This window comes from Wasmannia auropunctata, unplaced genomic scaffold (genome assembly GCF_000956235.1).
Source record: "Wasmannia auropunctata unplaced genomic scaffold, wasmannia.A_1.0 LD336090.1, whole genome shotgun sequence".
Taxonomy (NCBI): Eukaryota; Metazoa; Arthropoda; class Insecta; order Hymenoptera; family Formicidae; genus Wasmannia; species Wasmannia auropunctata.
The window spans coordinates 2,628,322-2,654,753 of record NW_012026800.1 but is presented as its reverse complement, the minus strand read 5'-3'; the positions used below and the strand labels follow the sequence as shown (position 1 = coordinate 2,654,753).

Sequence of the window (26,432 nt, the reverse complement as noted above, 5' to 3'; positions counted from 1 at the left end):
TGGCGGTGGCGGTGGCGGCGGAGCACGCACCGTGTGACCGTGGACAGGACGACGGCGACGACGGGTAGCGGACACTCGCCGCGGGAGCACGCATATTTCTTACCGCGCCGCGAGAGATGCCGATGACGACGACTCCGACGATCCCGGGCGACGTGGAAACCGATGGACCATCCGTCGAGATGCGAGAGCGCACGTACGGCACGCACGCCACGAGCTGCGACGCGAATATTTTTCTGTCTGTTCCTCTCACTCCCTCCTCTCAGCTCACTGTCTCACTCGTTCTCTCTCTCTCTCTCTCCCTTTCTCTCTCGCGCGCTCTGTGCACAGACGCTAACGAGACAACGGCAGACCTCCGCGATATATACGTACGCTTTTCACGCACGCTCCTCCTCGCCCGCCGCGCTTTCGTGGACGACGACCGTGTAGATGTTTCGTCTCTCGTTCTTTTCTCTCTCTCTCTCTCGCTTGCTCCCGCTCCGCGAAGTTTTTTTGCTCTCACGCGCGAGCGGAGAGGCCCTTCTCCTTCTCGCTTTTTTGCTCTTTCTCCCTCCCTTCCTCCCACTCTCTCTCTCTCTCTCCCCCCTGGCGCGGTGTCCGCGCCTGTACACATGCGCGCGCGACCACGTAAACACGAGACGAGAATCGGAGGCGGCGGAGCCCTTGAGAGAGCGAGACTGTCTCCTCTCATGCAGAACACACATACACACACGTGCACGCGTACATACATACACACATACTCTCTATTTTCGCCCGTGTGCGCGTACGCACGTACGCGACACGTGCACGTCCTCGCGCTTTCTCAGTGTGAGTCTTCAACCGGCTCCGTATACCGCGTGGCGAGAAAGTATCTCGCGGACTGATATTTGCCTATGTCAACACATACGATACATCTCTTTACATTTTCTCGAACGTTAAATATCTTTACAAGTTATAGGCGTCGAATTTGACTTAGGATAGTTTTAAGATCAAAGGTGGAGGAATAAAGGCCAGAATTTGCGCATCTGACAGATCAATATGTCATTCAGTCCCAGATATAATCTTCTCGTTTCTCTCCGCCTTCAGATCCGCGGTCACCCTGGAAATCCTAACGTCTACCTTCTCAGCACCCGGTACGTGCACGCGCGCGTTTCTGCACGCACGCCTGTCGCCTCGGTGTGCGTGCCGCGCCGCGCGAGCTCCGGCTCGGCCGCGCGCACGCGTCCGCTCGGTGGTAAAGAATCACCGTAAACTCCGCATGCCTGTCTCGTTCCCCTCTACGAGCATCGCGGCCGTCGTCGCCGCGGCGGCGGCGGCGGCGGCGGCGGCGACGACCACGACGACCACGACGACGACGACGTCGGCCACTCCTCCCTTTTCTTCCCCCTTCTCGCGGCACAACCGGCCACCTACTGCGCACCACCGCGCCTGTCGCGCGCAGTGCTGGAGCACGAAAACAACAGACTGAATGTCACTGACATTGTCGCGCAGAGTTCACGTAAAAAAAAACGCGCTCGTATTATTCTGTTCTATTTTCATAAATTACCGGAGCTCCTTGACGAGATCTTAGGTTCCCGTACATGTTTTTCCAAAGCCTTAGCCTTACGCTTTGTTTCCACCAGCTGTAACTCGTGGAACGCATGAATCTGACACGATGATAGAGGAAGCCTGCCCGGAGCACTCGGGACATATCGGTGTCGCTCACGCTCGCGGACTATTGTCTCCAGACTCCGCTCGGTCCAGGAATGTAGGGGATGGAAGGCAGATGAGGATAATTTACAGGACTTCCGGGACACGGACGAACCAAGGAATTTCGCCAAAAGCCACGACATATATACTGACATCTAAAAATATAGACTTGTATCAACAAGGGAAAGCAGAGGCAAAAAATCGTGAAAGAATAATTTTACTTTTATCAAAGGACCCATTACGAATTTCCACGTTCGTCCCACGGTCCTGGCCACGTCGCTGCGGTCCCCTCACCGCGGCGGCCGAGAGCAGGTGTGTGCGCGTCATACGCGTGTGTACCAGTCCACACACATACACACGCATACACGTGCGATTCGACGTAGGCCGCAATGGGCCGCAACGCGCATAGCTCGGTTACGACGCGCGGTCGGCGGCACGCGTCTGTGTGAATCGGACGCCGACAGCCGTCTAGTCATGTGACCTTCCCGTCAAAATAGCCTGCGTACCTCCCCGCGCGCGCGCGTCACGCATACACTCGCACGGCGGCGCGGCGACGGCGGCGGTGGCGGCGGCGGCATGCCGCACACGCATCCGCGAGCGACGACGTGGAGGCGCGGCCGCGGCCGCAGCGTGCGCGCTCTTGGTATCGTTGCCATCTTGTGTTCATTGTCAGGGACGTCACGAGGCACTTGGTGGTGTCGACGACGACGATGACACGCGCTGCCAGCAGTCGACTCCGGGTCGCCGTCCTTAATGCGTTGTAAAAAATGATTAGCTAAATTGCGAGAAAATTATTTAAGAACGCACGGGCACTTAGTCATCGTCTGAAAATGTTAAAGCGTAACAGAATGTAATTAAACGATAAGACGACAGAAATAGATTTTCTGAGTAATTAAGTTGTCAACTAAAAAAAAAAAAAAAGGAAAAAAACGGGCATATGTAATCTCAATGTAACGTTTATCGAATATTAAATAGTATACAAAGTAGAATAATAAATAGTGTATCTTTATTTATTATTCCTGCTAATTCGTAACTCTAAAGAATTTGTAAAATATTTAAGTCGTAGAATATAATTTGTACAGACTAGCTAATTATCATACATTTTAACTTATAAAAAGTCTTATTTTTTTTTATTACTTAGTTAATTCCTATTCTGTTTTATTTGTCCCTCTTCGACGTCTTGGCCTTCTTCTTCTTGCTCTGCGCCTTTTTAGATTTCTCCTCCTTCTTGTCCTTCGATTTAGGTTTAGATTTCTTTTCTTTTCGTTTATGCTGCACTTTCTTCTTCTTCTTCGTCGGAACTTCGTCCTCCTCCGACGACGATGACGACGACGACGACGACGAGGAAGAATCAGTCGTCGAGCTAGACGAGCTGGAGCTGGAAGACGAACTGGTAGACTCGTCAGAGCTGGAGGGCGGCTCCTCTTCCTTGATGCTGGTCAACACCGGCACAGGCGCCGGCTTTGGATGGGACTTCAGGTGCTCCCTCAGATCGTCCGTCAAACCGCCCAGGCCGATCGACGTGAAGAAGTTGATCGCGAAACGCGTGTTCTTCGGATCGTCTCTGGGGAACAGGCCCTCGAACACCTCCTGCAACGTCAGGTCTTTAACCCGGTCGTTCAACTTCGCCAGACCCATGTATTCCGAGAGCTCCTGAAACAAGATCTTGATAAATATTCTGTTGGAACTCGTGGTGTCCTCCTCGTTCAGCTTTATGCACGACAGCACGCTCCACGATATGGAGTCCGTGAACAGTAAATGCGCGAAGAACTTAGACACATTTCGCAGCTTGTTGGTGTCGAGGCGGTGTATCGTGTGGTAAGAGTCCTTGAAAATCTGCTCGAACGGCGTCACGTATATCTTGTTGATGGCGCAAAACCGACCGGCCAGGAGGCCGAAGAACTTCTCATACGTACGCATCTCCGCGCAACAGTCCAGGAACATGTGACATAACTCTATCTCCTGCCCGGGTTTCAGTTGCATTTTCATTAACTTGTGCGCGCACTCCTCGAAGTCGAGCGAGGAGTGTATCGTCAGATATATAGTCCGTCGGAGCGCGGTCAGATTTGTCTCCGTGTTGTCGAGTATCACCCCCTCCTTCCCCTCGGTCTGCTCCGCGCCACTCTCGGCGTCCGAGCTCTCCTCCTCTCCGTCCTCGTCGTCCTCTTCCGAGTCGCTGACGTCCGAGCCGAGAATCTCTTTGCACAGCTGCTTGTACTTCTCCTCGGAGGCAAGGTAATCGGTGTCGAACTTGAACACGTTCAATATATCTTGCGCATTCATGTCCTCGTCATTCAGTCGTATCAAATGAGTTATTTGATCCTCCTCCTCCACGAGATTCAGCTCCTCGGGCACCGCCTCGTGATCCTTGAATCCGTCCTTCCTTATTTGGAACATGACTTCTATCATGTACTGAACTCGCTTGTCCAGCTGCCCCTCGTGCAGTATGTTCCTCAGCATTTCGAAGATGGCCTCGATACCCCGTCGCGACACCTCCGTCAGCTTCATACCGCACTCCTTCAGAAACGCTATGGCCACCTCGACGGAATCGTCCGTCGGCGTTTCCAGCAGCAGCGTCAGGATCTCCAGAGCTATAATCTCGTAGGCGACGCGCTGGTTGACCAGGTGCGCTATGAAGGTACCTGAGGATATGCACAGGGGCTTGTCGTTCCTCTTGAAGCCACGCTTGAACTGCAGAACGAGCCGCTTCAGCACCAACTCGCCTATGTTGGGGAACTTGGAGTTGATTATTGATGTCAGTGCCGCGTAAACCGGAGTGAACGTCGGAGACGCGGCCTGCGCCTGAATGATGGATCGCGCCAGCAGACCTCTGCCGCGGACGATGTTCTCGCGCAGCAGCTCGCGCGTTATGATCCCAATGTTGCTGGTGTTGACTTTATTTATGTACCCGTGGATGGACTTCTTCAACGCCTCCCAGGCGATACGCTGGTAGGCGGCGCCCGACTTGTCGGTGATCTCCGCCTGGAGCATACGCAGCTTGGCGGGCGGGATGTACGCGCCTCCCGTTTTCGAGGTTAGGAGGTCCACCGCCCGCTTCTGCTTGGTGGGATCCTGCGGATTCTCGCGCGTTTTATCCGGTTCGCCATAATACCTGTTGCCGATCTCCTCCCGCGGAGAGAAATTCGGCTTCCCGGCCGCTTCCTCGCCGTCGCTCTCCCTCTCGTTGTACCGACGATTCCTGTCGCGATCGTCACGTCGGTCGCCCCGACGATCGTCGTCGCGCCTGGAACCGCGACGGTCGTCGTCCCGTCTGGAGCTCCTGTGCTCGTCGTTGCGTCTGGAACTTCTGTGACCATCGTGATACCTGGAGCTCTTGTGGTCGCCGTTGTGCCTCGACTCCCTGTGATCGTCGTCACGCTTGTGGTCGTCGCCACGCTTGTGGTCCCGGCGCTTGCGATGACGCTCCTCGCTTTCCTCCTCGTCCCTCCGCGAGTGCGATCGCTTCATCCTGCCTGGATATAACCTCAAATGTACTCGAGGAAGTTGCGCGGATCTTCAACGGGCGTCGTGCACTCGCAATTGCGTTATCCTATATGTATGTAGTAATTATTCGGTTACATACCACGTATTACGATACTTTCAACTGCCTCGTGACATGTAATTACTGAGATGCGGTCTAAATTCACTCGCTTTGCCTTCCGAATCACTCCTCAAATGCCTCGAATTGCTTGCGGGAATCTTCACAGAGCACACTGGAATCTTCTATGTACCCGGGAAACATAACCCTCATTTTATACTTCTCTAATTCTACGCGACAGCCAGAAGATGTCGTGCCAGTCGCTGTTCGCTTTGACTCGCGCCAATTTCAAATTCGCGACCATCTTTTGCCAAATCATGTTCGTCGAATATCATGAATTTAACTCTAGAATTTAAACATTTCAACTTGCGGGTCACTTCTATTTTATTTTATTTATCTCTTACGAAATATGTTTTTTTCTGATAAAACTAATATTTTTATGAAAATTGGGTGATCACAAATGTTTTCTGCAATACCGATAGAACGTACAATAGTTTCCCCGAACGTGTCACTGAATTCTCCGGGTCCTGTGCCTCATGAAAGATAACCCTTTTTAAAAGAATAATTAAAGATTTACGTGTGTTTAATGTTTAAATGAACGCAATAAGAACAGTAATACAAGATTCAAACAATGGTTGTAATTTCGAGAATCTTCTCTCGTGGTTACGGCGGACTACGGGCAGCGAAAGTGTTACGTAGGTTATGTTAATTAACATTAACATTATTTTTCTCTGATTGTTTATATGCGACAATCGAGCGATTGTTTATATGCGATATCAAAATTTTATTATGTGTACGTTCTTATCATATATATATATATGAAAGTTTTAATTATTTTCAAACTACGTAAATCCGTTTTTCAGGCCATGCAGTCAGAGGAAATTCCTCCACGACCGCCCAAGATTCGGTACAAGAGTCGCAAAATAATAAGCTACCAGAACAAAGCGAGAAGAAGAGAGAGATCCCGGATAAATATCGATTCATTTTCCCGGAATTTCTACCGGATCCAGATCACACGTTACGCAACTCACTGCGAGAAAAGCTGGAGCGCATGGATATGCTGGCAAGGCGCACGCACATAACGATACCGGAGTTTTACGTCGGTTCCGTGTTGGCCGTGACTTATTCTGAGCGACACGCTCCCGGAAAAGTCAACAAATTCGTTGGGTTATGCATCCAGAGAGAGGGATGCGGCTTGAGGGCCAAGTGTCTCCTGAGAAATGTGGTCGACAACCAAGGAGTGGAGGTGCTTTACGAGCTGTACGACCCTGCGATACACAAGATAGAGTGTCTCAGGTAAATATTATTGTTATTATAAATTTTCTTTGAAATTATTTCTCTTCGACGATCCTACTCACAACGAATATTCAGGCTTGAGAAGAGACTGGATCCACATCTGCGATACCTGCGAGACGCATCGCTGGAGTATAGTACCTTCCCTTTCGACATGGAACAGGAATATTTGCCGGAGGGTTCACCGGTACCTGTAAACGACATCGTGATAAAGCTCAATCCTCAGCCATGGATAGAGAAATGGGAGCAACAGGAGCTGAAAGGTGCAGACATCTCTCATGTGCCTCTCACTGAGAAACGCATTAAAAAGGCTAAGATTTCGGCAAAGCCCTGGGAGAAGTACGATCTAATGAAAAAATACCGGTAAGAGAGCAAAATATCTTTCTGTATATACAATTTTTCTCGCACTTTTAATATCTCATTCGTTCTAATTTATACTCTTTTGTTTAGGGAAACCATCCCCGTGGAGGATCAAAATGAAATATTTAACGAGGTGTACACGAAATTACACGAAATGGAGGTTACTAAACGCAGGCAAAAACACAAACGCGCTTTCACACGTCCGTTGAAAACCGGATGAACTTTTGATCGTGTACAGCATTTTTCAATTCATGTAAGGAAATAGAATGAAATAAACATGTTTGTTTCTTTTTTTTTTTGTTACAATTCTATATCTCTGTAATAATATCCGCTCTGTTCATAAACCAGCGTCATAGAAAAAATTGGGATTTCACAAATATTGAATTTTTTTTTTACAAAAATATATAAAACTAAACATAAAAACAACAAGAGACAAATTGACTTCCTGCATCGTTTCTTACATCGTAAAAATAATATATTATTCTATTACAATTTCAGAAACTTTTTAATCAATAAGTTTCTTTTTATTAGGAAGTGAAAAATATACAATAGAAACTGGAAAACTCATTTAATCCTATATTTCTGTATTTGCATCCTATTTTTGTAGTAACCACTCTTTTGCATTATTTTAACACTTTGCATACGCATGCATACTTTGCGTGCATACATTTTGATAGGCAAAAATCGTAATACACGTCTACAGACATGTACGTTCACAATAGAATTGAATTGTATTTGCAAGTTAATTATTAATAAAAAAAACGTTGTACTTAAGGAAAAAAACATCTACGAAGTTTTATTTTTTTACAATTGAATGTACAACGAAATTGTTCAACGAAATATACTGCAGTTTAAAAAAAAACTTCGGAGTTTAAACTCCCTAATGTCCGGACAGCAGTCAAAGTGTTAAAATAGAATAGAAATTCCTTTTGTTTTTTTTCCCCTCGCTTACTTAACAATATAAGAGATCATCGTAATAGGTGAAATTAACTCGTTAGTAAAGCTACATTAATTTCTTTAACCATTTTAATACGATATAACATTTTGATGAGCTGTTCCTTCGCGAGGGGCGACGTCGAGTACCATACCGGACTGTCTGGTACGCAACTGCGTTCTGGCAATAGATAGAAGACATCATTTCGCGTCTTAACGCTTTCAGGGCTGAAAATAATTTCAAACGATTACAAGACAATGCGTAACATCAAAATCGACGAGATAAATTGGATTCGTGAATCCAGCGTTTGTTCAGTCAGTAGCATGTGCACACGTACCATTTCGACAAATAGAATTCGTACAACTTAACAGGGCATCTCAATGGGTTCTCCTCGTTTTCTTGTTGCTCGTACACCTTCTTTTTCCTTGAATTAGCTTCTTTAAAAAAAGCAATAATTAATAAATAAATTTGTACCGACAAATCAGCATCGGCACTGAAATTTCTATGGTATACATGTGAATGTATTGTAACCAACCTAGAGCTGATTGCGGCGGATAAAATCTCAGAAGGACGTTTCTTGAGCCGGGAACCTTCCCTGCCACCGCCGTGGGTTGAGCTGCTGGATTGCGCTTCCAGTGTTTCATAATATGAGAAAAGGAAAGCTGCATATGCTCCTCTACCGTCTGAAAGAGATATGGACAAGCGTATTTATTAGTGCTAAAATATTATGGTAATGCGGGGTACAGGCTTTTATTCTAGTCGATCTCGGTGGACTTACCACAAGATTAAAGTGTTTCGTATTAAAGAACATAAGCGTGCTTAACAGAACGTGTGGAGAATGGGCACCCAATTGTTTGCACTCCCACAAGTGCTCCTCCTCCACCCTGGTCACGATGTATTCTGCAAAATCGATGACATGACGTTTGAAAAGACAAAATGATGAAAATAAAGATGCAATCGCAACGAATGGCAAGACAACACACTTACGTGCCTCGTTGTACAGCACGGAGAACTTTTTCGCTACTTCGTTCAGGCAATCTGTAAATTTCTCGTAGTACGAGTCCGTGAATATATTGTCGATCCTGCTGTTCTCAAATAGATATTGCTGTATTCCTAAAACAAATTCATGAGAAAGATAATTTAAAACTAAAATGAAGGCTTGCGAAAAGAGACATTCGATACGATTGTAATCGCTGACTCTCAGGTATTATTCAAAAGTTGATTTACCTAGGCAAAGGTAATATATTGTGTCGGGAGCATATTCCGCACCGTTCGGCTTTCTCACTTCCTTCACGAAGAGGCATAGGGAATAATTTAATTCGTCCGCGGTTAGTTGCAAGAGATCCGTCTTGAACAATTTTATCTTTCTCGTCGGTGTAATTTGTTTCTCTAATTCGGCATTCTTTCCCACTACCTGTACATTTTTTTAATTGCAGTAAATGTTTCCGTCTCGCGTGTAACGTATGTATAAACGTGAAGCGTATTACGAACCCACTGCCTCCACGCGTTTACGCCAAAAGTGTACTTTAACGCCATATTAGCGTCGGGCTTCTCCAGCGGCTCCAAAATGCGCGGTTGCGGGGGTGGCTGCGGCTCCGGCGGTGGCATCAGTGGCATGTCATTTGTACCAGAGACACGTCTCATCCGTTTGGTTGGCGTCGCTCGCGGCTTGTACGGCATCACGCGTTTCCTTCCTCTAGACGCAACCATCAGTCGATCCGACTGCACTGAAAATCGTACGTAATTGTCAGCAACAATTTTCATTTTGGATAATATTAAATGTAGTTATTACAGTACGTCGTATTGTAATTTATTTCTGTTACACATACCGTCGTTGTCCAAAGTATTCTCTGACTGCGGCGGTGCCTGCGTGGCTGTAATGGTATTCGGCGTCAACGCAGCTTCCAAATCGACTGCCGGCTCGTCCCCGAATTCTCCCGTGGCCATTTTTAATGCCATTTGCAACATGTCATCCCCGAATGTGTTGCTGGAATCAACTGCTTCCGGACTGAAACCATCACTACGTAAATTGTCTTGATCAGCTGTGTTATCTTCCCTAAACAAAAATATATGCTTTTGATGCGTGAGATAAACAGAAATAAAATCTTTAAAAAGTAAATAAATATAACAATTTTGTATCTTTGGTCACTGGACAGATTTCCAACTTAATGTTTATTTATGATTATATATATAAAAAAAAACGCGCATTTCTTTACATTTTAAATTTATTTATTCTGCGCAGAAATAAGGCGCACACATCATATGTTGCTATTAAATAGATGCTTCTGCAATGTTTAATGCTTTAATTCAAACGATCTGAACAATAATAGCTTACCTATCGTCCACTGAATCAGAATCACTGTCGTTGGCCTTCTTTTCGGTGGCTACCATCTCGGCCATCATAAGGAGCTCGGCCTCGTACGGATCGGCCGGTATCTTCTCTTGTATTCTCTTGATATCTTTCATAATTCCCTTAGCGCTGTTTCTCGTAGTGGGAATGAACAGGGGAACGGGAATGGGCAGTGGGAAGGGCATTGGAACTGGGAACGGCATGTTGTACATGTACATTGGAAATGGAACGTAAATTGGCACCGGTATAGGCACGACCACCTGTTGAACTCTTTCCGTCGTTTGCGTCGACTTTGTGCAAGGATGCGGACGCACGGAAACCCCCTTCGTGTGTACCAAAGGCTTGCACTGAGTCGTCTTGTTGTGCATATTCACTGGACTAGGAGGTCTGGTAATGACCTGTTGCTTGTAGACCATCTTCGCCGCTTGACTCGCGTTCACTATACTGTTTTGCTGCGACGTCGAATTCGCCTGTCCATTCCCTATCGGGGCTAAGCTCGTCACCGACGAGATAACCGGGATAGTCTTCTTATTTTGTATGTCCTTGAGAACGGCCTGACTCGTACCTCTCTGCGGTAACGTGGTCCTCTTGGGCAAGCCCGTAGGCACGGGATCGTCGCTCGACGGTATAGTTATAGGCGACTTAGTGTACTGCGCTTGAAAATTCATGACGCAATTGTACGAGCAAAAATTACGTATCGTCGCGTCCGACATCGTGAGGTGATAATGCGCTAAGGAATACTCCTTACAAAAATCACAGTTGATTCGTTTCGCAGACACTGCATTAATGGAGACCTGCGAGAGAAATGAGAAATTTGTACCTTGTGAGTCACATTGTTATATATATTTAAATGTTATGATAATATATGTTTCCATATATATTATTCCACGTAATAAAATATTATTACCTGATAAAGCGTCAAGCAATTCAAGCTGCACATCATCAGAGTTTGTCCCGTTTTTAATTCCTTCTTAATCATATCAAAGTTATATTTCTTTACTTTGCACCAGTTGCACGACACTATTTTTCTATTCGTTATGATAAATATGTTTAAGCATGTCTTGTTACAAAACGTGTGGGGCTCGTTCTCGTAAAATACAATGAAGTGCTGCTTATTCGGTAATTCGAAAAATTTCTTGCATGTAGAGCATTGTTCAGGTTTCACCTGCTTCACAAACTTAAACGCAGCAAAACAGGGTTCGCTGCATATAGCTACCGGAGTGCTGTTGTATATCTGAACTTCGCAGTGTACAAGTTTTTCCTGCGAGAAAAAAAAATTACATTTTTTAAAATTATTCATGATACATTTAGAAAATAAGAGAACAAGAAAAAATTATTTTACGAATATAAGAACAAAAAGACTAATACAATGAGCAAATAGGATGCCACATTATTAAAAACGTATACTTTTAATATTCGTCATTAAAATAAATAAATTTAAAAATTTCAATGTTATAAAGCAAGATTGTTGGGTGTGGTTTAAATTGTAAAAGTACATTTTATAATGTCCGTGAGAAGTGTAACAATACTACATTAAATACAATAAAAAGGAAAATTCAATTAATAAGAGATTACTCGGCAAGCTTGTCGCCAAAACAGAGAATTCAGAAATTTACACGCAGTCAAAGATCAGGATTGAGAAATAATCGGTAAACGCGTGAATATTGCACAATGTCTTCTGAATAAATGAGAGAATTAGTGGACAGACGCAAACAAATATTTTAATTTATAAAGTCCGGTTTTTCAATTCACGGATTTAACCGAATTTTCAATTCGCTTTATCTTTTTCTAATCCAAGAATTAGAAAGAGACAAACAGTAAGTTAAACCGAGATCAAAGTTAATCTTACATTTGTAGAACCGAGCCTATAAATTCGATACTTGTATAAATATGGAAAGAAAATTTGTTTTACCGCCTGACAAACGCTGCATGGCTTTTTCTCCGTAGCCGGCGGTACCGTGGAGTTCAACTTTGAATATTTTTCCATACAGTCCTGGGTGCAAAAGTCCTTAAACTGCCCTTTCTCTCCGACCGGCGCGAGGAAGCCGTCCGTGCTGAAACTTATGTCCTTCTGGCAGTAACTGCACACCTTCAAACCCTTCTTGAATTCCTCCAGACAGGACGAGCAACAGAACTGCCTCACGTCGCATCCGAATCTCACGCAGTACTTGCCCAGACTCACAGGTTGAACCGCGCCGTTGCAATTCTTGCAGAAACTACCGTACTTCCTTTGGAACCTGCCCAGGCATTCCTCGTTGCAGAACTCCATCGTTTCCCAGGACAGATTTCGCTCGTCGTTCGTTTCTATAATTGACAAACAAGTCGCGCAACGTTTCTCCCGCTTGGAGTTGGCCCCTTCGCTCGGTATGTCGACGGCTTTATTGTGAGCCGCTTTAAACAACGCCTTGCACGTCTTCGAGCACACGAGATAACTCTCCGCGCCGCTCTTCACCCGGATTTTGCACGCCCTCTCCTCGCCGCACTGCTTACACACCTCCTTATTACTAATCTCTTCCACCTCCGAAGTTTTCTCGTCGTCAATATTAATAACGTCCGCCGCCGGGGTGACATCTTTCGCTGTCGACTCGCGCTCGTCTTGAACAACCGTCTTCTGCTTCGTGGGATCTTCCGCTTTATTTTCACTCGTGGACGCTGACTCGGATTCGTCTTTCGAAGTGTCTTTCTCGAGCTCCGCATTGGATTTGCCACTTTTCTGCGCCGTTTCCTCGCTTGTGGAATCTTTGGCAAGCGCGGATTCGCTCTGATTGCCGTCTACCGTTTTACCCGACTTATTTGGTATTATCACTTTCATGCTGTCTGGGATGATGCACAATTCGTCATCCTGTCCCGGCAACACGTCGGCCTGCTCCTCGTCCGTTTCCATTGGCGTGATCTCCTCGACGGTCTTCTTGGCCTGCTCATCTTGCTCCTCGGGCAGCTTCGCGGGGGGCATACTTTCCGCTCCCGTTTCCGAAGCCGTACCGGCACCCGGGAGATCAACGTCCATCGGAGTATTTTCGAGAGAGTCGACGCCGCCGGCTTGTGCGTTACTTGGCGTTTCAGCAATATTGTCCACGACTTTGTCGACGTCGCCGCCGTCCTTCGGGTCGTTTAACGCTGAATCGACATTCAGCTTCTCGCCGCATTCCTCGTTGTTTCTCGCGTTCACCGCGTCCTGCAAGTTATCACCCTGCTCGTATATCTTTTTAAAACTGAGCCCGTTCTCGGCGAGGCCGTCGGTCTCCGCCTGCTCCACGTTCTCGGACGTGAGATTGTCACCGCCAAACGGATCGTCCTCCGCGTCCATGGACTGCACCTCGATCTGAGAGTCGTCGTTCTTGTCGTGGGAGAATTGTATGAACTCCGTGTTCTCGGGCTCGATGTTCTTCTCGGACGGGTCCAAATTGTCTAAATTACTGTCCGAGGATTCCGACTCGATCTTCTTCGACGACGCAGCTTCTCTCTGCGACACTTGCACGTCGTCTGCGTTACTGCTCGACTCGTCCGGGATATCACAATCTTTAGCTTTGTCCTTAGGCAACGTCTCGGACTCGTCGGCAACGTTATCGTCAGTGGATTTCCCACCGTCATTCGCAGCACCGTCTTGAACCTTGGACGAGTCTTCGAGAGTCGATGGAAGCTCCGTGTCACACTGTTTGGTTGAATTGGATGTATCTGGCTCTGCCGTTTCGGCGTCCACATGAACCGAGGCGGTTTCCTCGTGGGAATCTCGATCTGGCTCTGTCGTTTCCGCGTCCACACGAACCGAGGCGGTTTCCTCATGGGAATCTCGATCTGGCTCTGTCGTCTCCGCGTCCACATGAACCGAGGTGTTTTCCTCGCGGGAACCTTGATCTGGTTCTGTCGTTTCTGTTTCTACATGAATCGAGGCGGTTTCCTCGCGGGAACCTTGATCTGGTTCTGTCGTTTCTGTTTCTACATGAATCGAGGCGGTTTCCTCACGGAAACTTTGATCTGGTTCTGTCGTTTCCGCGGCTACATGAACCGAGGCATTTTCCTCATGGGAATCTTGATCTGGCTCTGTCGTTTCCGCGTCCACGTGAACCGAGGTCGAGGTGTTTTCCTCGCAAAAATCTCCATCTGGTTTTGTAGTTTCCGCGTCCACTTGAACCGAGGTCGAGATGTTTTCCTCGCAAAAACCTCCATCTGGCTTTGTAGTTTCCGCGTCCACTTGAACCGAGGTCAAGGTGTTTTCCTCACAGGAACCTTCATCTGGCTTTGTCGTTTCCGCGTCTACATGAACCGAGGTCAAGGTGTTTTCCTCACAGGAACCTCCATCTGGCTTTGTCGTTTCCGCGTCTACATGAACCGAAGCGTTTTCTTCACAGGAACCTCCATCTGGCTCTGTCGTTTCCGCGTCTACATGAACCAAAGCGTTTTCTTCACAGGAACCTCCATCTGGCTCTGTCGTTTCCGCGTCTGCATGAACCAAAGCGTTTTCTTCACAGGAACCTCCATCTGGCTCTGTCGTTTCCGCATCTACATAAATTGGAGCATCTTCTTTGTTGGTATTTTCGAGTACATTATTTGCTTCTATTGTTACAGTGTCACTGTTATCCTCAGATAATGCTACTTCAACTTCTGCATTATAGTCCCCCTCGGTGCTTTCTAAACATATGGTAGATTCACTAGCGTTCACATTTGATACAGACGAGTCTTTCTCACAGTTATCGGATATTGCAGTTTCTTCTCTATTCATTTCATCATCAAGCATCTCTGAAATATCTTTATCAAGCAAATTATCAGATTGATCAGGTCGATCAGACTCCTCGTTTTCCTCTGAAACTTCTTCGATACAGCTTTCGGTGCTATCTTTAATCTCGGAATTGCTCACAGCTTCTGGTTGAGGTGCAACGCCGGTGTCGTCTGAAGATTCCGGACCGTCCTTGGAATCCATTGTGACTATTGGCTCCTCCATTGAATATCTAAAAATGCACAGGGTTAAACTTTAATAATAAAATACTCTCGTAGCTTTATAATAAAGCACTTCTTTATATCGCTTAAAGCAGAAATCTGTCAATGAAATTATGAGATAAATATCTTTTTTTTTTTTCTAATACGTTCTGGTCACATTATTTACTTATTGTACTCTTTATTAAAAAGAACACGAACGTGGCACAGTGCACGGATTCTTGAAGTCTAGTCAAAGTGAACACTACGTTGCGAGAGTGAGATTCGAAACAAGCGAGGAAATAAGAGAGTATCACAGACACGAGTCGACATCAACAGCTCGTAGGCGGGTGGCGTCTAGGTTATGCGAGACCCGCTCGCCAAGTTTTCCCTACCTGCCAGTCGCACGTCGACTCGACGCCGTCGAGAGCTCGACGGCCTCAATGGGATCAAGCGCCGCGGATACGATCTCGTATCGGACGACAACGCACCGTCCGTACTCCGTGGACGGACAATAGGCTGCCTCGCCGGGGGACACGGCGAAGTGACGAGCAAGTGACGCGCGGTGACGCGACGCGTTGCCCGCTTCGCGACGAGGGGACGCGCGAGGCGCGCGATTCGTTTCAAATCGGAGTAATTGGACGACGCGACCGTCGGGAGTCCGTGATCCGCGGCGCGCCGGTGTTTCCGGCCACGGGACGAGATGCTCTGTTCGGGGAAATCGGTGGCCGACCGCCGACTCACGACTCACGCAAGCAACAACCGCGGCGAAAGCCGACTCACGGCCGGCTAACTTCGTTCCGCGAGGACCGCGAGCACGGGGTATGCAGTTCGCCCTCGTGCACTAACGCCCTCTGGAGAAGTGGATCGAAATTACGTAGCAAAAGTTTTCTGCACAATTTGTGGTGCGTGTCCGTACTAAATCCACTTTTCGAGTCTGCTTTGATATTGAAACCTCTAAAATTAAATTAACTCTTAAATTAACTCTTATCAATTATTGCAATATTAAACTAACGCGCAATGATAGATTCGACACTCTTGTACCGATAATTAATTCATTCGACTGTGCGTGTTTCGCAAAATTTATTCGGCTAAAAATGTATCTCGTGACAATTATACATTTTCGGATCTTTATATGTATAATTTCATCTTGCACATTTAAAGCCGGTTCTACATTAGTTGCAAGCCGATCGCAAGCTTGTTGCGACAGCCAATCCAAAGCATTGATTTCAAAATGCAAGCTTCAGATTGGCTGTCACACAAGCTTGCGATCGTCTTGGAACTAATGTAGAACCGACTTAACTTGCGTTAAAATGCGAAGTAACAATTGCGAGGATATATTATGTATTTCTCGAAACTAAAGAAAAGAACTCAACAAGAATGGAATCTTTTATTCTTGGAAATCTTTGTCACCGACGAGATACTATTAAAGCTGTCAATAATTCTGGACAAATTTTCGTGACCATCAAAGCGACCCTCGGAGGTAATTGCACCTGTAGAGTGTCGATGTTATCGACTATTGACATAAATTTGCGATCGTTAGCATATAAATTTTGAATAATATTAAAATCATGAATAATATATTATTAAAAACATTTATATAAACATTACAGTTGTGGTGCACGAAGCAATTACATGATCGTTCCAAGTGCGCGATTTTCGAAATTCGAGACCCAGCAATTCCGATCATTCCGATCTATCTGTCGCTCCGCGAGGGACAATTCAAGCGTACGAATCGCCGCGAAAGGAGGCCACCGTGGTGGGGACGTAATCAAACGCTGCCATTGGACAATCGGGTCGCGGCGACCGACGGGCAACTTCGCGGCGTTTCCGCGGATCCGAAACGCGGAATCTCGTTTTCTCTCGCGAAACGATTTTCCTTTTGCGATCTCCGCCGGGCCGATAACGAGTCGACGGCGACGTCGAGGAGGTCGCGGGCGCGCTTCGATCATAGCGAATTTTGCGAATCCGGCGTGGAATACGCGAGATACACGGCGAGCGTGCGGCGACGAAGCAGACAGGGCGGCTCGCGGCGGCAGCGGCGGCGGCGGCGGCCGAGTTCAATGACCGCCGCGCCGCGCGAGTCGCCACCGAGGTGTTTCGCACGCGAATAGGTACACTGCGCGCTGGGTGTCGTGCGCGTCTCCGGCGATCCGTTTCGGGACCTCGAGAGAGATTCGTACGCGGTAGTGCGCGATGGGTGGATCACGCGTTTGAGAGAACGATCAGCCAATAATCGGAGTGGTGGACACCGCGCTCCGTCGGAAGTGTCGGAAGGAACGAGCGCTCCGGCGATCCCGCCGCTTTGAAGGAACGGCAGCGCTCGACGGACCTTATCGACGGAATCAACAGTTAACCGCGTTCGAGAAGTGTCGAGAGCCTCGCGGGAGTCTCTCACAGTCCGCCGAGGGAGCGACGACGACGGGCGACGGAGAGGATCATTGTTGCATCACCGCCGGCCGAGAGACGGGATTGCGCGACGGTCGTTCGACGTGGGACAACAACGACGAAATAGAAGAGATATAGAATTTCGCGTCGCGCGACGGAGAAGTCGGGCCGGGGCGACGGCGGCGCGGCGTGGGAGGAAGGAAAGAGGAGGAGCGCGACACTCATCGGCGCGACACACACGCTCTCGGGAAGCGTCAAAAAGCGCCAAGGTGGTGCGTGACGTTTACGCCGCGCGGTGACACGGAGCGTGTCACGAGTTTCGGCGGCGGAGCGAGGTTGTTTAGTTGTTGAGAGAGGGCGAGCGCAGGAAGGACGAACGGACGAGGTTGGTTGCGCGCGCGTGCTTTTGTGGCTCTCCTACACGGACACGGGAATATACGTTGCATCCGCGAAGGTGTGTGTTGTATTGCGCGCCGCGAATTCGTGCGCGCTCTTCTCTCTCTCTCGTCGGTCATCCCCGCGTCTTTGGGGGTGTGGTGTGTGTGTGTGTTTTGTTCGCGAACTTGTTCTCCGGGTCGTGCTCTCGTCGAAGGGGGCACTCGCGCGAACACAGGGACCGGAGACGGAGACTCCTCCTTCCTCCCTTCTCCCCTTTCCTCCCGCGGCCTTCGCGAAAACACGAATTCTCTCTCTCTCTGTCTCTCCCTTCCTCGCTCCCCGCGCCTCGTCCCTCTCTCTCTCTCTCCCCTCGTCTTCGCAGTGAACGCGCGTTCGACTCATCATCCAAGGAACGGACGCGTCGTTCGTCGTCGATCATCGTTACGGCGGAAGAGAAGCGAGAAAATGGCCGACAGTTGGACGCAAAGTATTGTTTGCCGGTAAGAGGATCGCGGACGAGCGTTTCGCACGTCGCGTGTCTCGCGGGGAGATTCCTCGCGGAAGATTCTGACGATCCGATCGAGATTATCGTAGGAGAGACGGAGAGATTAGCCGTGAAGCACGGGAACGGGCGACGTTCGATCGAGGCACACTCGGGCACAATAATAATAATATAAATATTGACAATAGGCGAAATGTTCGTCTTTCTATCTGTATCTCTCCGTCTCTCTTTATGCCGTTACGGACCCCTCGTCGCGACGGATTTCAAACGCGCGACGGCCGTTTCTCGCGACCACAAGATTTTTTCCTGTCCTGTTGTTTATCGCAACAACACGTGTAATCACGTGCACGTACTTTCGCAGGTACTTCAAGAATGGCACTTGCCGCGAGGGGGTCAACTGCCGGTATCGACATGTGCAAGGGCACAGGAATGATGCAAGTATCAACGAGGCAACGTCAACCCATAGCTCTGCTTATATTGTCACTTGTCGCTTCTTCAAACAGGGCATATGTAAGTACGGCAGTCAGTGCCGTTATCGCCACAGCTCGGGTAACGCGGATAGCAATGCCACACAGACGAACGCAACGGAAAACTCGGCCTCCGGTCAGCATACGGCGAACTTTTCGAGAAACAAGTGAGTTCAGATGTCGAATTTTAATCTTGTCGATTCGTTAATTCCTTAGGACATTTATTACTGGAAGGAGAATTGCCTATACCATGCATCGAGCTGAAGTCAACATCTGTGCGAGAAAGGTATAGATTGCCAATTGTCTGTAATGCACATGTGCCATTCAGCCCTCATTTAGTCCCGTTTTTCATTTTTTTTGAAAATATTTTCGAAAAATAAGAAATTAGGCAAAACGGGCTGAGTGGGGGCTGAATGACACATGCGCATTACAGACAATTGGGAATCTATACCTTTCTCTCTTGCACAGGTGTTGGCTTCACGTTCAGCACTCTATTCTCCTTTCAGTAATATGTGTTCTAAGGTTAATTCCTATTCGGCTGGGTTGTACTTGTAACAACATTCGTGTAATTGGTAGGAAAGCTGAGAAACGTACCGCGGAAGAATGGGTCAAGGCACCGGAGTTCATACCTACGACTGGATCCCCGGTTGCTGGATCGTCCTCCATAGACGGAATGTCGTCCACCTCGGGAACGTCCTCAGGATCGGGCACGTCGATGCCGGTCTCGTACGCCCAAGCTGTCAATCCATCTGGTCAAGCCTCGAGTCCCTCGTTAGAACCTCTGTGTCCTTATGCGGAAGCAACTGGAATCTGCAGAAGTTCGACCTGCACATATCTACACGGTGATATCTGTGAATTCTGTAGCCGCGCGGCCCTTCATCCACACAACGAGGAATTGAGGAAGAAACATACAAATGTAAGGCTTTACTTTGTCTCATCTGTTATCTTATCAATTGTGGATTGAATTAATCTAATTAATAACCTATCCTATAATTCATGGTACGTAGTTCATAGCTCATTTTTATCAATAAATGCGTTCGTTTATTTCTGAGACATTATAGTTATTATACATGTAACGTAAATTATGTACTATACATGCGCATTTAAAAACGCATTTAAAATCGTTAAAAGTGGGATATGAATATGAATCTATTTGACTCTGTTAATGTTTGTGTGAAATAGAGGTTAGGAGCAAATTAAATTGCGGGGAAAATTTGTATTTCCTATTACTTAACATTTTTTTGCTGAAATTAAAATATGCGACATGATTCACGTCAAATGAAATGTGACTTTTTTTTTACATAAGTATACGTATCTTGAATATTCTGCTAAAGGATGACGTTTAACACAGGCATGCGTGAAGCAGCACGAAGCGGACATGGAATTATCCTTCGCCATTCAGCGCAGCAAAGAGAAGTCTTGCGGCGTTTGTTTCGAGACAATAATGGAGAAGTCCTCGCGAGAACAGAGATTCGGTATACTGCCGAATTGCAATCACTGTTTCTGCCTAACCTGCATCAGAAAGTGGCGCCAGGCCAAACAGTTTGACAACAAAATTATAAGGGCATGCCCGGAGTGCCGTATTCCCTCGGACTTCGTCTGTCCGAGTATGTACTGGGTGGACACAAAGGAGGAGAAGGAAAAATTAATAAGAGATTATAAAGGCGCCTTGAGGTACGAGATGATCGATAATCTATGGTAGAACTCCATTTAGCTGAACATGAAGGGCAAGACAGTTCCGATAATCGAACGGTTCTCGAATAAGAGGCTTGGTTATTAGCGATAATAACGATGCTGATGTACTTATTAGTTCCGATAGGAGCTGACGATAGAAAACTAAAGTCAAGCGCGTGGAGCTCTTATTATCCGAATGGTACTGGAATTCGGATAATGAGGACTCAGCTATGAGCTCGTATATTTTAGAGTACTTAAGCTTGTCCGTGTAAATGGAGTGTGGATATGGTTTGAATTTCGACTGTACCTTTGTTTTAACTGTTTGTCATTTCTTTTACAGTACCAAGGATTGCAAGTACTTCAACAAGGGTCTCGGCAAGTGTCCGTTCGGTAACAAATGTTTCTACCTTCACGCCCTTCCGGACGGGACTAAGAAGGACGTGGGTCCACCGGTTCGACAGAGGCGCAACACCGCTGACACCGACATCGACATCCTGCACGTAAGTGTTGCTCACAATTTTACTAAAGTATATACATATTTGTTTTGATCGCGGATGAACGCGTTTCATTTTAAGTGTCGTCGGAGGCAAGTGATGTAGAATTCTTCTTCGTATCGAGCAATCGAGCTACATCCGTTTTTTTCTTTTTTTTTGTTTTACATAACTTTACATGCTTTGCACTATGGTATGTATAAAAATATATATATATATACACGCAGAACGGTGAAAGAGCGGTTTTACACTATTTACAGCAACTAATCTTGTGGGATTTCTTCGATGAAAGGGACGATCGTTGGATGTATCTCGATTTAGAAGATATCCCTTTCTTCTCAGATTCCGACGAATCCGATTGGTCCGATTATGAACTGTCGTTCGATTAGACGAGCAAAACTAGTCGACCGAAACTGCCTTGATACTATTGTTATCATTGCTACTCTGTTGCTATGTCGATACCTACTTCCTTTTGTCATTCATGCAGGGCTTTAGCGACTAAGAAAAAATTACTAGCATTAACTAGATTATTAGCAAATAATTTGAATTATTATAATTCGAAGACGTTCTAGCTACGTAGAAGAAAAAAAATACAAAAAAGAAAAATGTACGCACTTTCCTAAAAATGATAATTTATATATAAAAGAAGAAAAACTGTCTAGTCGACGTCAAAATAGTTAAAACACTTTCTCATTTTCTTTCGCAGATAATATCTACAAGTTTTTTTATTTCTACATGATGATAATAATAGTTTAAAATGTCTATTTCATCTCCGCAACACTATGGAAATTATATTAATATTTTAATTTAATAAAAAAAATGACATTTTAGCAACTATTATTTCCAGCCATAGAAATAATTTTTTAAATATTATCTAAAAAAAAGGAACGTGTTCTCTTAACTATTTTAACGGTGACTGTACAGTTGTGTATAAACAATTACAAGATTAACAATTCTAATAATTATTACGGTACATAATCGAGCACAGCAAAATAAAAGGCAGGAAATAGAATCAACAACAGTAATTAAAATTTCCTTGGATATGCATCGTTACTCGGGAGTCACTTTTGTGTAACTTGACCAATGCTCTATTAACCGATTGTAGCAACTATTAATTCAGTGGTCCAAATTTCATCAGTGAATAGTGAATATCCATATCTTAACGTTGGTCGTTTTCTCAGAGAGTAATATTATCCATTTTTCTTTTTTCTATATCCGATGTTAATTATTATTTTTTAATTATTCCACAATGCATGATCTGTGGGATATACGTCTATACGTTAAATCGAATCATACAATAGTCAATAAATAACCAGAATTTTAGTTTATTATCGTCAGTGAAAAATTAAAAAAATCACTTTTTTTTGCTCTTTTTCATAAGCTGAAGAGTATATCAAAATAATTGAAGGGTAGTTTAACTGTAGCTTTGTTTTCGATTAAGGCTTCTTTTCATTTAAAGCGAATAGATTAGATTTATTTTGTAATTTCAATAAACATTTCTCATTCAATGATGATTACATTATTACGTGTACTTAATCGACAATGTAAAAACTATGAAAAATGAGCTAATGGGATTTAAACGAAATTTTAAACAATGCAAAACTACCGTTTCGAATCGATTTTAGTGGGCTTTATTTGTATTTGTAATTAATATCTACATATAGAATGGGCATGTTTTGTGATTGCAATACAATGTTACGCTTGATGTGAAAGATAAACTCAAATCAGTTAAGTGTGTCTTGTCCGTAAATATAATTCCGATACAGCAAGAAAAGAAATCCCATCAAATGGTACACTTTACGTTTAATGAAAAAAAATTTTTATTTCAAGCACAAACCTATTATCAATTATTGCAATTACGAAACATATTTAGTTATAACGCGTTCGAAGATTCACAACACACTACTATTCACATGTAAAATAGGAAAACTGGACAACGATTTATTACTTGTGTGATCAGTGTGCATTGTTAGTTGAATTTATCAGTAGTTCATATCGAAGGTACGATCTACAACTGTCGTCCTACCTCTTGCTACATGGCTCCGCGAAAATCTTTATACATATATATATACGATACATTTCTTTAAATTATTATACAGTTGTATAGCGTTACTCGTGAGTAATGGGTATTCCTTTCGAGAGTAAGTGGCAAAGTGAATGTGATAACACTTGTGTAAGAATGCAAGCGTATAATGGTGTGTGGTATTATGTGTGCGTGTCCGTAAATGTGCGAATGGAAGTACGAATACAATGGAAAAAAATAAAATATTTGTGAGAAAGAGACAGACTAGCATTATGGATAGCATATATGCGGGATGAACAACAAATGTAATAAAAAAAAAAAAGAAAGACCGCTTTGTGTGAAGTGCGCATTTGTAGATTCGAGATCTAAAAGGAAAAAAAAAGAGAAAAAAAAAGTAGAAGTACGCACGACGGAGTTGGACCCACGACATAGAGCCATGCTGGGAAATAATCGTCAATCGTTTTTACATTTTATCGATTTACTAATAATAGCAAAACACGTTCCGACAACCGTTCTCTCGATATAGAACCATGATAATTACACTTTGAAGGGCATAGAATTCTTTTTTTGTGTAAAACCGGACGAGATGGCACGTACGTAAAAAAAATATACGCCAAAGAGATACGATATTCACCCACTAGTATTGAATAATTACGTGTGATGTGTCATTTTTTAACCCTTTCGCTAAAACGATCTTTCCGCAATATATTTATGACAAATAATCACGTTGTTCTACATATATATATATATAGTTCCTGCTCGCACACTTACAACCTGATTCGTATTCATGGTAGGGAAGTGACCAGCTTTTACAAGCAGAGAACCGTCGGTACTGCCTTTCAAAAGCTATGTGATTATAGAGTAATATATCGTTCATTGCGCTATATAAAAGTCAGTTTCTTAATCCGCCTCGACAAAGCGTTTTATCGGCTCGGAATTTTCGCTACGCCATAAGAATATCGTTTATATATTTCCCATAGAATTTCTATGCTGTTAATTTTATCGACAATTGTTAGAATAAATCGCTTTATATTGTTACCGGTAATGTATAATAGAAAAACTTTCTATGGTACGCTGTGCGTTTTTTCGAGCGGCTATTTTTCGAGCTACTTTCTTTAACAGCCACACAAGCTTCCCGACGGAGGGGAAACAAAAAGTATAAAAAAAAAAAATAACGCTTAAGCGACATTGGATTGTAAGATAGCGGAATGTGCATCGACGAGTCGATTGGGAATTCTTAAAAGTCGGCTAATAATTTTCGTGTAATGATGATAAATTTTTGCGATGGAAACGTCTTTAAACGTTTAGCACGTTCAGAGTACCAGAGTACATATCGCCGTTGTAGGAGGAGAGCCAAGACGTTACGACTGCGTTGAGCGTTGCATGAATTTGCCGACGTCACTACCACTTTTATCCGTCTTAGAAAATGCGCGCGATGCTATTTACTGCATTATTATGCTCTAAATGCATGAGGCGCGAAAAGGGAGATGTAAAATTAGCAGTTGACGTTCGTCGAAGTCAAGTTCAACGGGCATTCAAAAGTCGTTTCAGCGCAGTTTGCCTTGGCTTTGGCGATGCATTTTTCGGAGTTAACTTTGGAGTTCACTCGCGTATACACAGTACATAGTGATTCTAAAGTCGAGATTCCACCGTGTGATCTTTTTTTTTTTTCTCTCGTCGATAAGGGGTGTAAGGGGAGAGGCCGACTTTTTATTACCGATTCATTCGGACTTATTATTCGGAAGATAGCGAACGTCAGAACCGAGAATCTTGATAACTTTCAATCCCGTTCTCAGGATGGTTTCATTAAGCTAGTTTAGAAAATTGTATAGAATTTTACGGTAACAACCGCGTGCGTTGTGTGTCTCTGCGTGCAGAATTCAATCGCCAAGATTCTACCGCAAGTGTGCATTAATGCGAATTAATCGTACTAAACGTACCTGCATTGAATACTGTATTGCGTAGTGACGGGTATTCTTTCCCCCCCCCCCCCCTCCCTTAACAACCTAAATACGCTTTACAGATCGTTACGTAATTCATTTACATAAGCCGAGATATGATCGAGCGTCTCTGATCTTTTTTCTTTTTTTCGACTCTTTACGGAATGCAGTTCTTTAGGAATAAACATTGTGCCGATTGTACCCGTTTTTACTTTTCAGCGTATTATTTATTTTTATTCGTATGTTTAAAACGTGTATTTTATCGTGTGCCGGAATCGCTCAAAAGAGTCTTGCGAGTCTAGGGAGAGTTACACTTAAGTATTTTTTCTTTTATAGGGGAGGTAATTCGTTGGTAATCACGCTAAATTTCTACACGTAATTAAACCTTATATTTTTGTAACTTATATCGCGTCGAACTACGTTATGTAATAAAAAGGCTCTATGAAAGCGGATATAAATAAGATATACGACTAAAAAGTCTTATATTTGTTAGGCAGCGCACCACCATGAGAAGGTAATAAAAAAAAAAAAAAAAAAAAATCGACGTTGAAAACAATTGTTGTGCCACAGCTTGTTTCCTTACGTCTTTAATAGATCTTAGATTATTGTGAATGTTTTTTTTAGCCAATAAAATAATCGTAGATCAAAGCAAATCTGTATTTTCACTGCATTTAATGCGAAGCAAATTGCGAACGTTCGCATTATCTCCAACCATCCTTTTTACAGATAAGAAAAAAAAAACACAATTCTAAAGAAATTAATTCTATCGATAAGAAACAGCGAGCTCCCTTTCTCTCTCTTTTTCTGCCCAGGGTCTTTCTCCTCTGCTTTTCTTAATTGATAATGCGGTTGCGAAATTGTCGCCGTGTCACGTTTGCTTTGCATTGTATCGCGTTATCGCGGGCAAAGTGTAATTGTAAAATTATCCGAATGTATTCAACGATGACGAGTACGATTAAAGTCCGGATGTATGTAAAAAGAAAAAAAAACCGTGGAACTCGTTTTGAGATCGCAGAATATTGCGACTGCTCGCGGAACTTGCAACAAGAATTTATTTCTACGAGCGATCGCAAAAAAAAAAAACTTGCTCCTGATAGATGCAAGAGCAACTGCTTCCCGGGGGAACGAGGGGGAGAAGGAGGGATGCGATCGAGTGATTCGTGCGTCGATTGCATGTGAAAAAATTTTCTGGCGTGCAACCAAGGGAGTCTTTATCATTGCAAAGGAATGCGAGGAACGTCGGCGAGCTGTATCTAATTGCACGTTATCTAAATCGCCACGTTCCCCCTTTCTCCCGCTGTCGCGGGTCCGCCACGCCGTTGGTTTTTACGTGTGTCCGTTAACTTCTAATAAAGTAGGATTAGCGATAAAAGGTCTATATATATATATATGTATATATATATATATATATATATATATATATACACATATATTTAATACACTGTATGTACGTATGTCCTCTCTCCGCCACCCGCGCTCCACACACATCACGCCCGCCCGCACGCACGCACGCACGCA

At 44.8% G+C, this 26,432-nt stretch overlaps 4 protein-coding genes across 10 annotated transcripts; 2 read left to right on the top strand and 2 right to left on the bottom strand.

Annotated features, from left to right (window-relative positions):
- Nucleotides 1-2,603: 2,603 nt before the first annotated feature.
- LOC105447895 (pre-mRNA-splicing factor CWC22 homolog) lies at nucleotides 2,604-5,486 on the bottom strand. Its single transcript, XM_011686183.1, has 2 exons — nucleotides 5,249-5,486; nucleotides 2,604-5,138 (listed from the first exon to the last, which is right to left on the bottom strand). The coding sequence occupies exon 2, from the start codon at nucleotides 5,131-5,133 to the stop codon at nucleotides 2,824-2,826; it is 2,310 nt and encodes a 769-aa protein (XP_011684485.1). The 5' UTR covers nucleotides 5,134-5,138; nucleotides 5,249-5,486; the 3' UTR covers nucleotides 2,604-2,823.
- A 196-nt stretch (nucleotides 5,487-5,682) lies between these two features.
- Nucleotides 5,683-7,149, top strand: LOC105447896 (39S ribosomal protein L19, mitochondrial). Of its 2 annotated transcripts, none has more exons than XM_011686185.1 (4): nucleotides 5,683-5,898; nucleotides 6,067-6,499; nucleotides 6,575-6,859; nucleotides 6,947-7,149. In XM_011686185.1, exons 1-4 carry the CDS (start codon nucleotides 5,835-5,837, stop codon nucleotides 7,074-7,076), a joined length of 912 nt encoding a protein of 303 aa, XP_011684487.1. In that variant the 5' UTR covers nucleotides 5,683-5,834; the 3' UTR covers nucleotides 7,077-7,149. The 2 variants fall into 2 exon arrangements, with proteins under 2 accessions (XP_011684487.1, XP_011684488.1); XM_011686186.1 differs by lacking the exon at nucleotides 5,683-5,898 and adding an exon at nucleotides 5,905-5,996.
- A 193-nt stretch (nucleotides 7,150-7,342) lies between these two features.
- On the bottom strand, nucleotides 7,343-15,852 carry LOC105447894 (zinc finger MYM-type protein 3). 5 transcript variants are annotated; one of them, XM_011686182.1, is made up of 13 exons: nucleotides 15,447-15,852; nucleotides 14,494-15,086; nucleotides 12,053-14,433; nucleotides 11,048-11,401; nucleotides 10,126-10,934; nucleotides 9,620-9,846; nucleotides 9,282-9,517; nucleotides 9,018-9,204; nucleotides 8,778-8,903; nucleotides 8,569-8,690; nucleotides 8,326-8,473; nucleotides 8,128-8,227; nucleotides 7,343-8,017 (listed from the first exon to the last, which is right to left on the bottom strand). In XM_011686182.1, exons 2-13 carry the CDS (start codon nucleotides 15,077-15,079, stop codon nucleotides 7,843-7,845), a joined length of 5,451 nt encoding a protein of 1,816 aa, XP_011684484.1. In that variant the 5' UTR covers nucleotides 15,080-15,086; nucleotides 15,447-15,852; the 3' UTR covers nucleotides 7,343-7,842. The 5 variants fall into 5 exon arrangements, with proteins under 5 accessions (XP_011684484.1, XP_011684480.1, XP_011684481.1 ...); XM_011686178.1 differs by having other exon boundaries at nucleotides 12,053-15,086; XM_011686179.1 differs by having other exon boundaries at nucleotides 8,128-8,224; nucleotides 12,053-15,086.
- A 1,363-nt stretch (nucleotides 15,853-17,215) lies between these two features.
- LOC105447893 (probable E3 ubiquitin-protein ligase makorin-1) lies at nucleotides 17,216-25,567 on the top strand. 2 transcript variants are annotated; one of them, XM_011686177.1, is made up of 7 exons: nucleotides 17,216-18,317; nucleotides 18,681-18,753; nucleotides 18,823-18,953; nucleotides 19,363-19,702; nucleotides 20,138-20,460; nucleotides 20,801-20,960; nucleotides 21,212-25,567. In XM_011686177.1, the coding sequence occupies exons 1-7, from the start codon at nucleotides 18,283-18,285 to the stop codon at nucleotides 21,338-21,340; spliced, it is 1,191 nt and encodes a 396-aa protein (XP_011684479.1). In that variant the 5' UTR covers nucleotides 17,216-18,282; the 3' UTR covers nucleotides 21,341-25,567. The 2 variants fall into 2 exon arrangements, with proteins under 2 accessions (XP_011684479.1, XP_011684478.1); XM_011686176.1 differs by having other exon boundaries at nucleotides 18,681-18,953.
- Nucleotides 25,568-26,432: the final 865 nt, after the last annotated feature.

Bases quoted from the DNA above. Each gene is read 5' to 3' on its own strand.
- LOC105447896 (XM_011686185.1), top strand. From the start codon at position 5,835: ATGGTTGTAATTTCGAGAATCTTCTCTCGTGGTTACGGCGGACTACGG. The intron at 5,899-6,066 runs GTAGGTTATGTT...TCCGTTTTTCAG, and splicing joins ACGGGCAGCGAAAGTGTTAC to GCCATGCAGTCAGAGGAAAT. The intron at 6,860-6,946 runs GTAAGAGAGCAA...TCTTTTGTTTAG, and splicing joins GATCTAATGAAAAAATACCG to GGAAACCATCCCCGTGGAGG.
- LOC105447893 (XM_011686176.1), top strand. From the start codon at position 18,283: ATGGCCGACAGTTGGACGCAAAGTATTGTTTGCCG. The intron at 20,461-20,800 runs GTACGAGATGAT...TTTCTTTTACAG, and splicing joins GATTATAAAGGCGCCTTGAG to TACCAAGGATTGCAAGTACT. The intron at 20,961-21,211 runs GTAAGTGTTGCT...CACTATTTACAG, and splicing joins CCGACATCGACATCCTGCAC to CAACTAATCTTGTGGGATTT.
- LOC105447895 (XM_011686183.1), bottom strand. From the start codon at position 5,133: ATGAAGCGATCGCACTCGCGGAGGGACGAGGAGGAAAGCGAGGAGCGT.
- LOC105447894 (XM_011686178.1), bottom strand. From the start codon at position 15,079: ATGGAGGAGCCAATAGTCACAATGGATTCCAAGGACGGTCCGGAATCT. The intron at 9,205-9,281 runs GTTCGTAATACG...AAAAATGTACAG, and splicing joins TAAACGCGTGGAGGCAGTGG to GTAGTGGGAAAGAATGCCGA. The intron at 8,018-8,127 runs GTACGTGTGCAC...AATTATTTTCAG, and splicing joins GAATTCTATTTGTCGAAATG to CCCTGAAAGCGTTAAGACGC.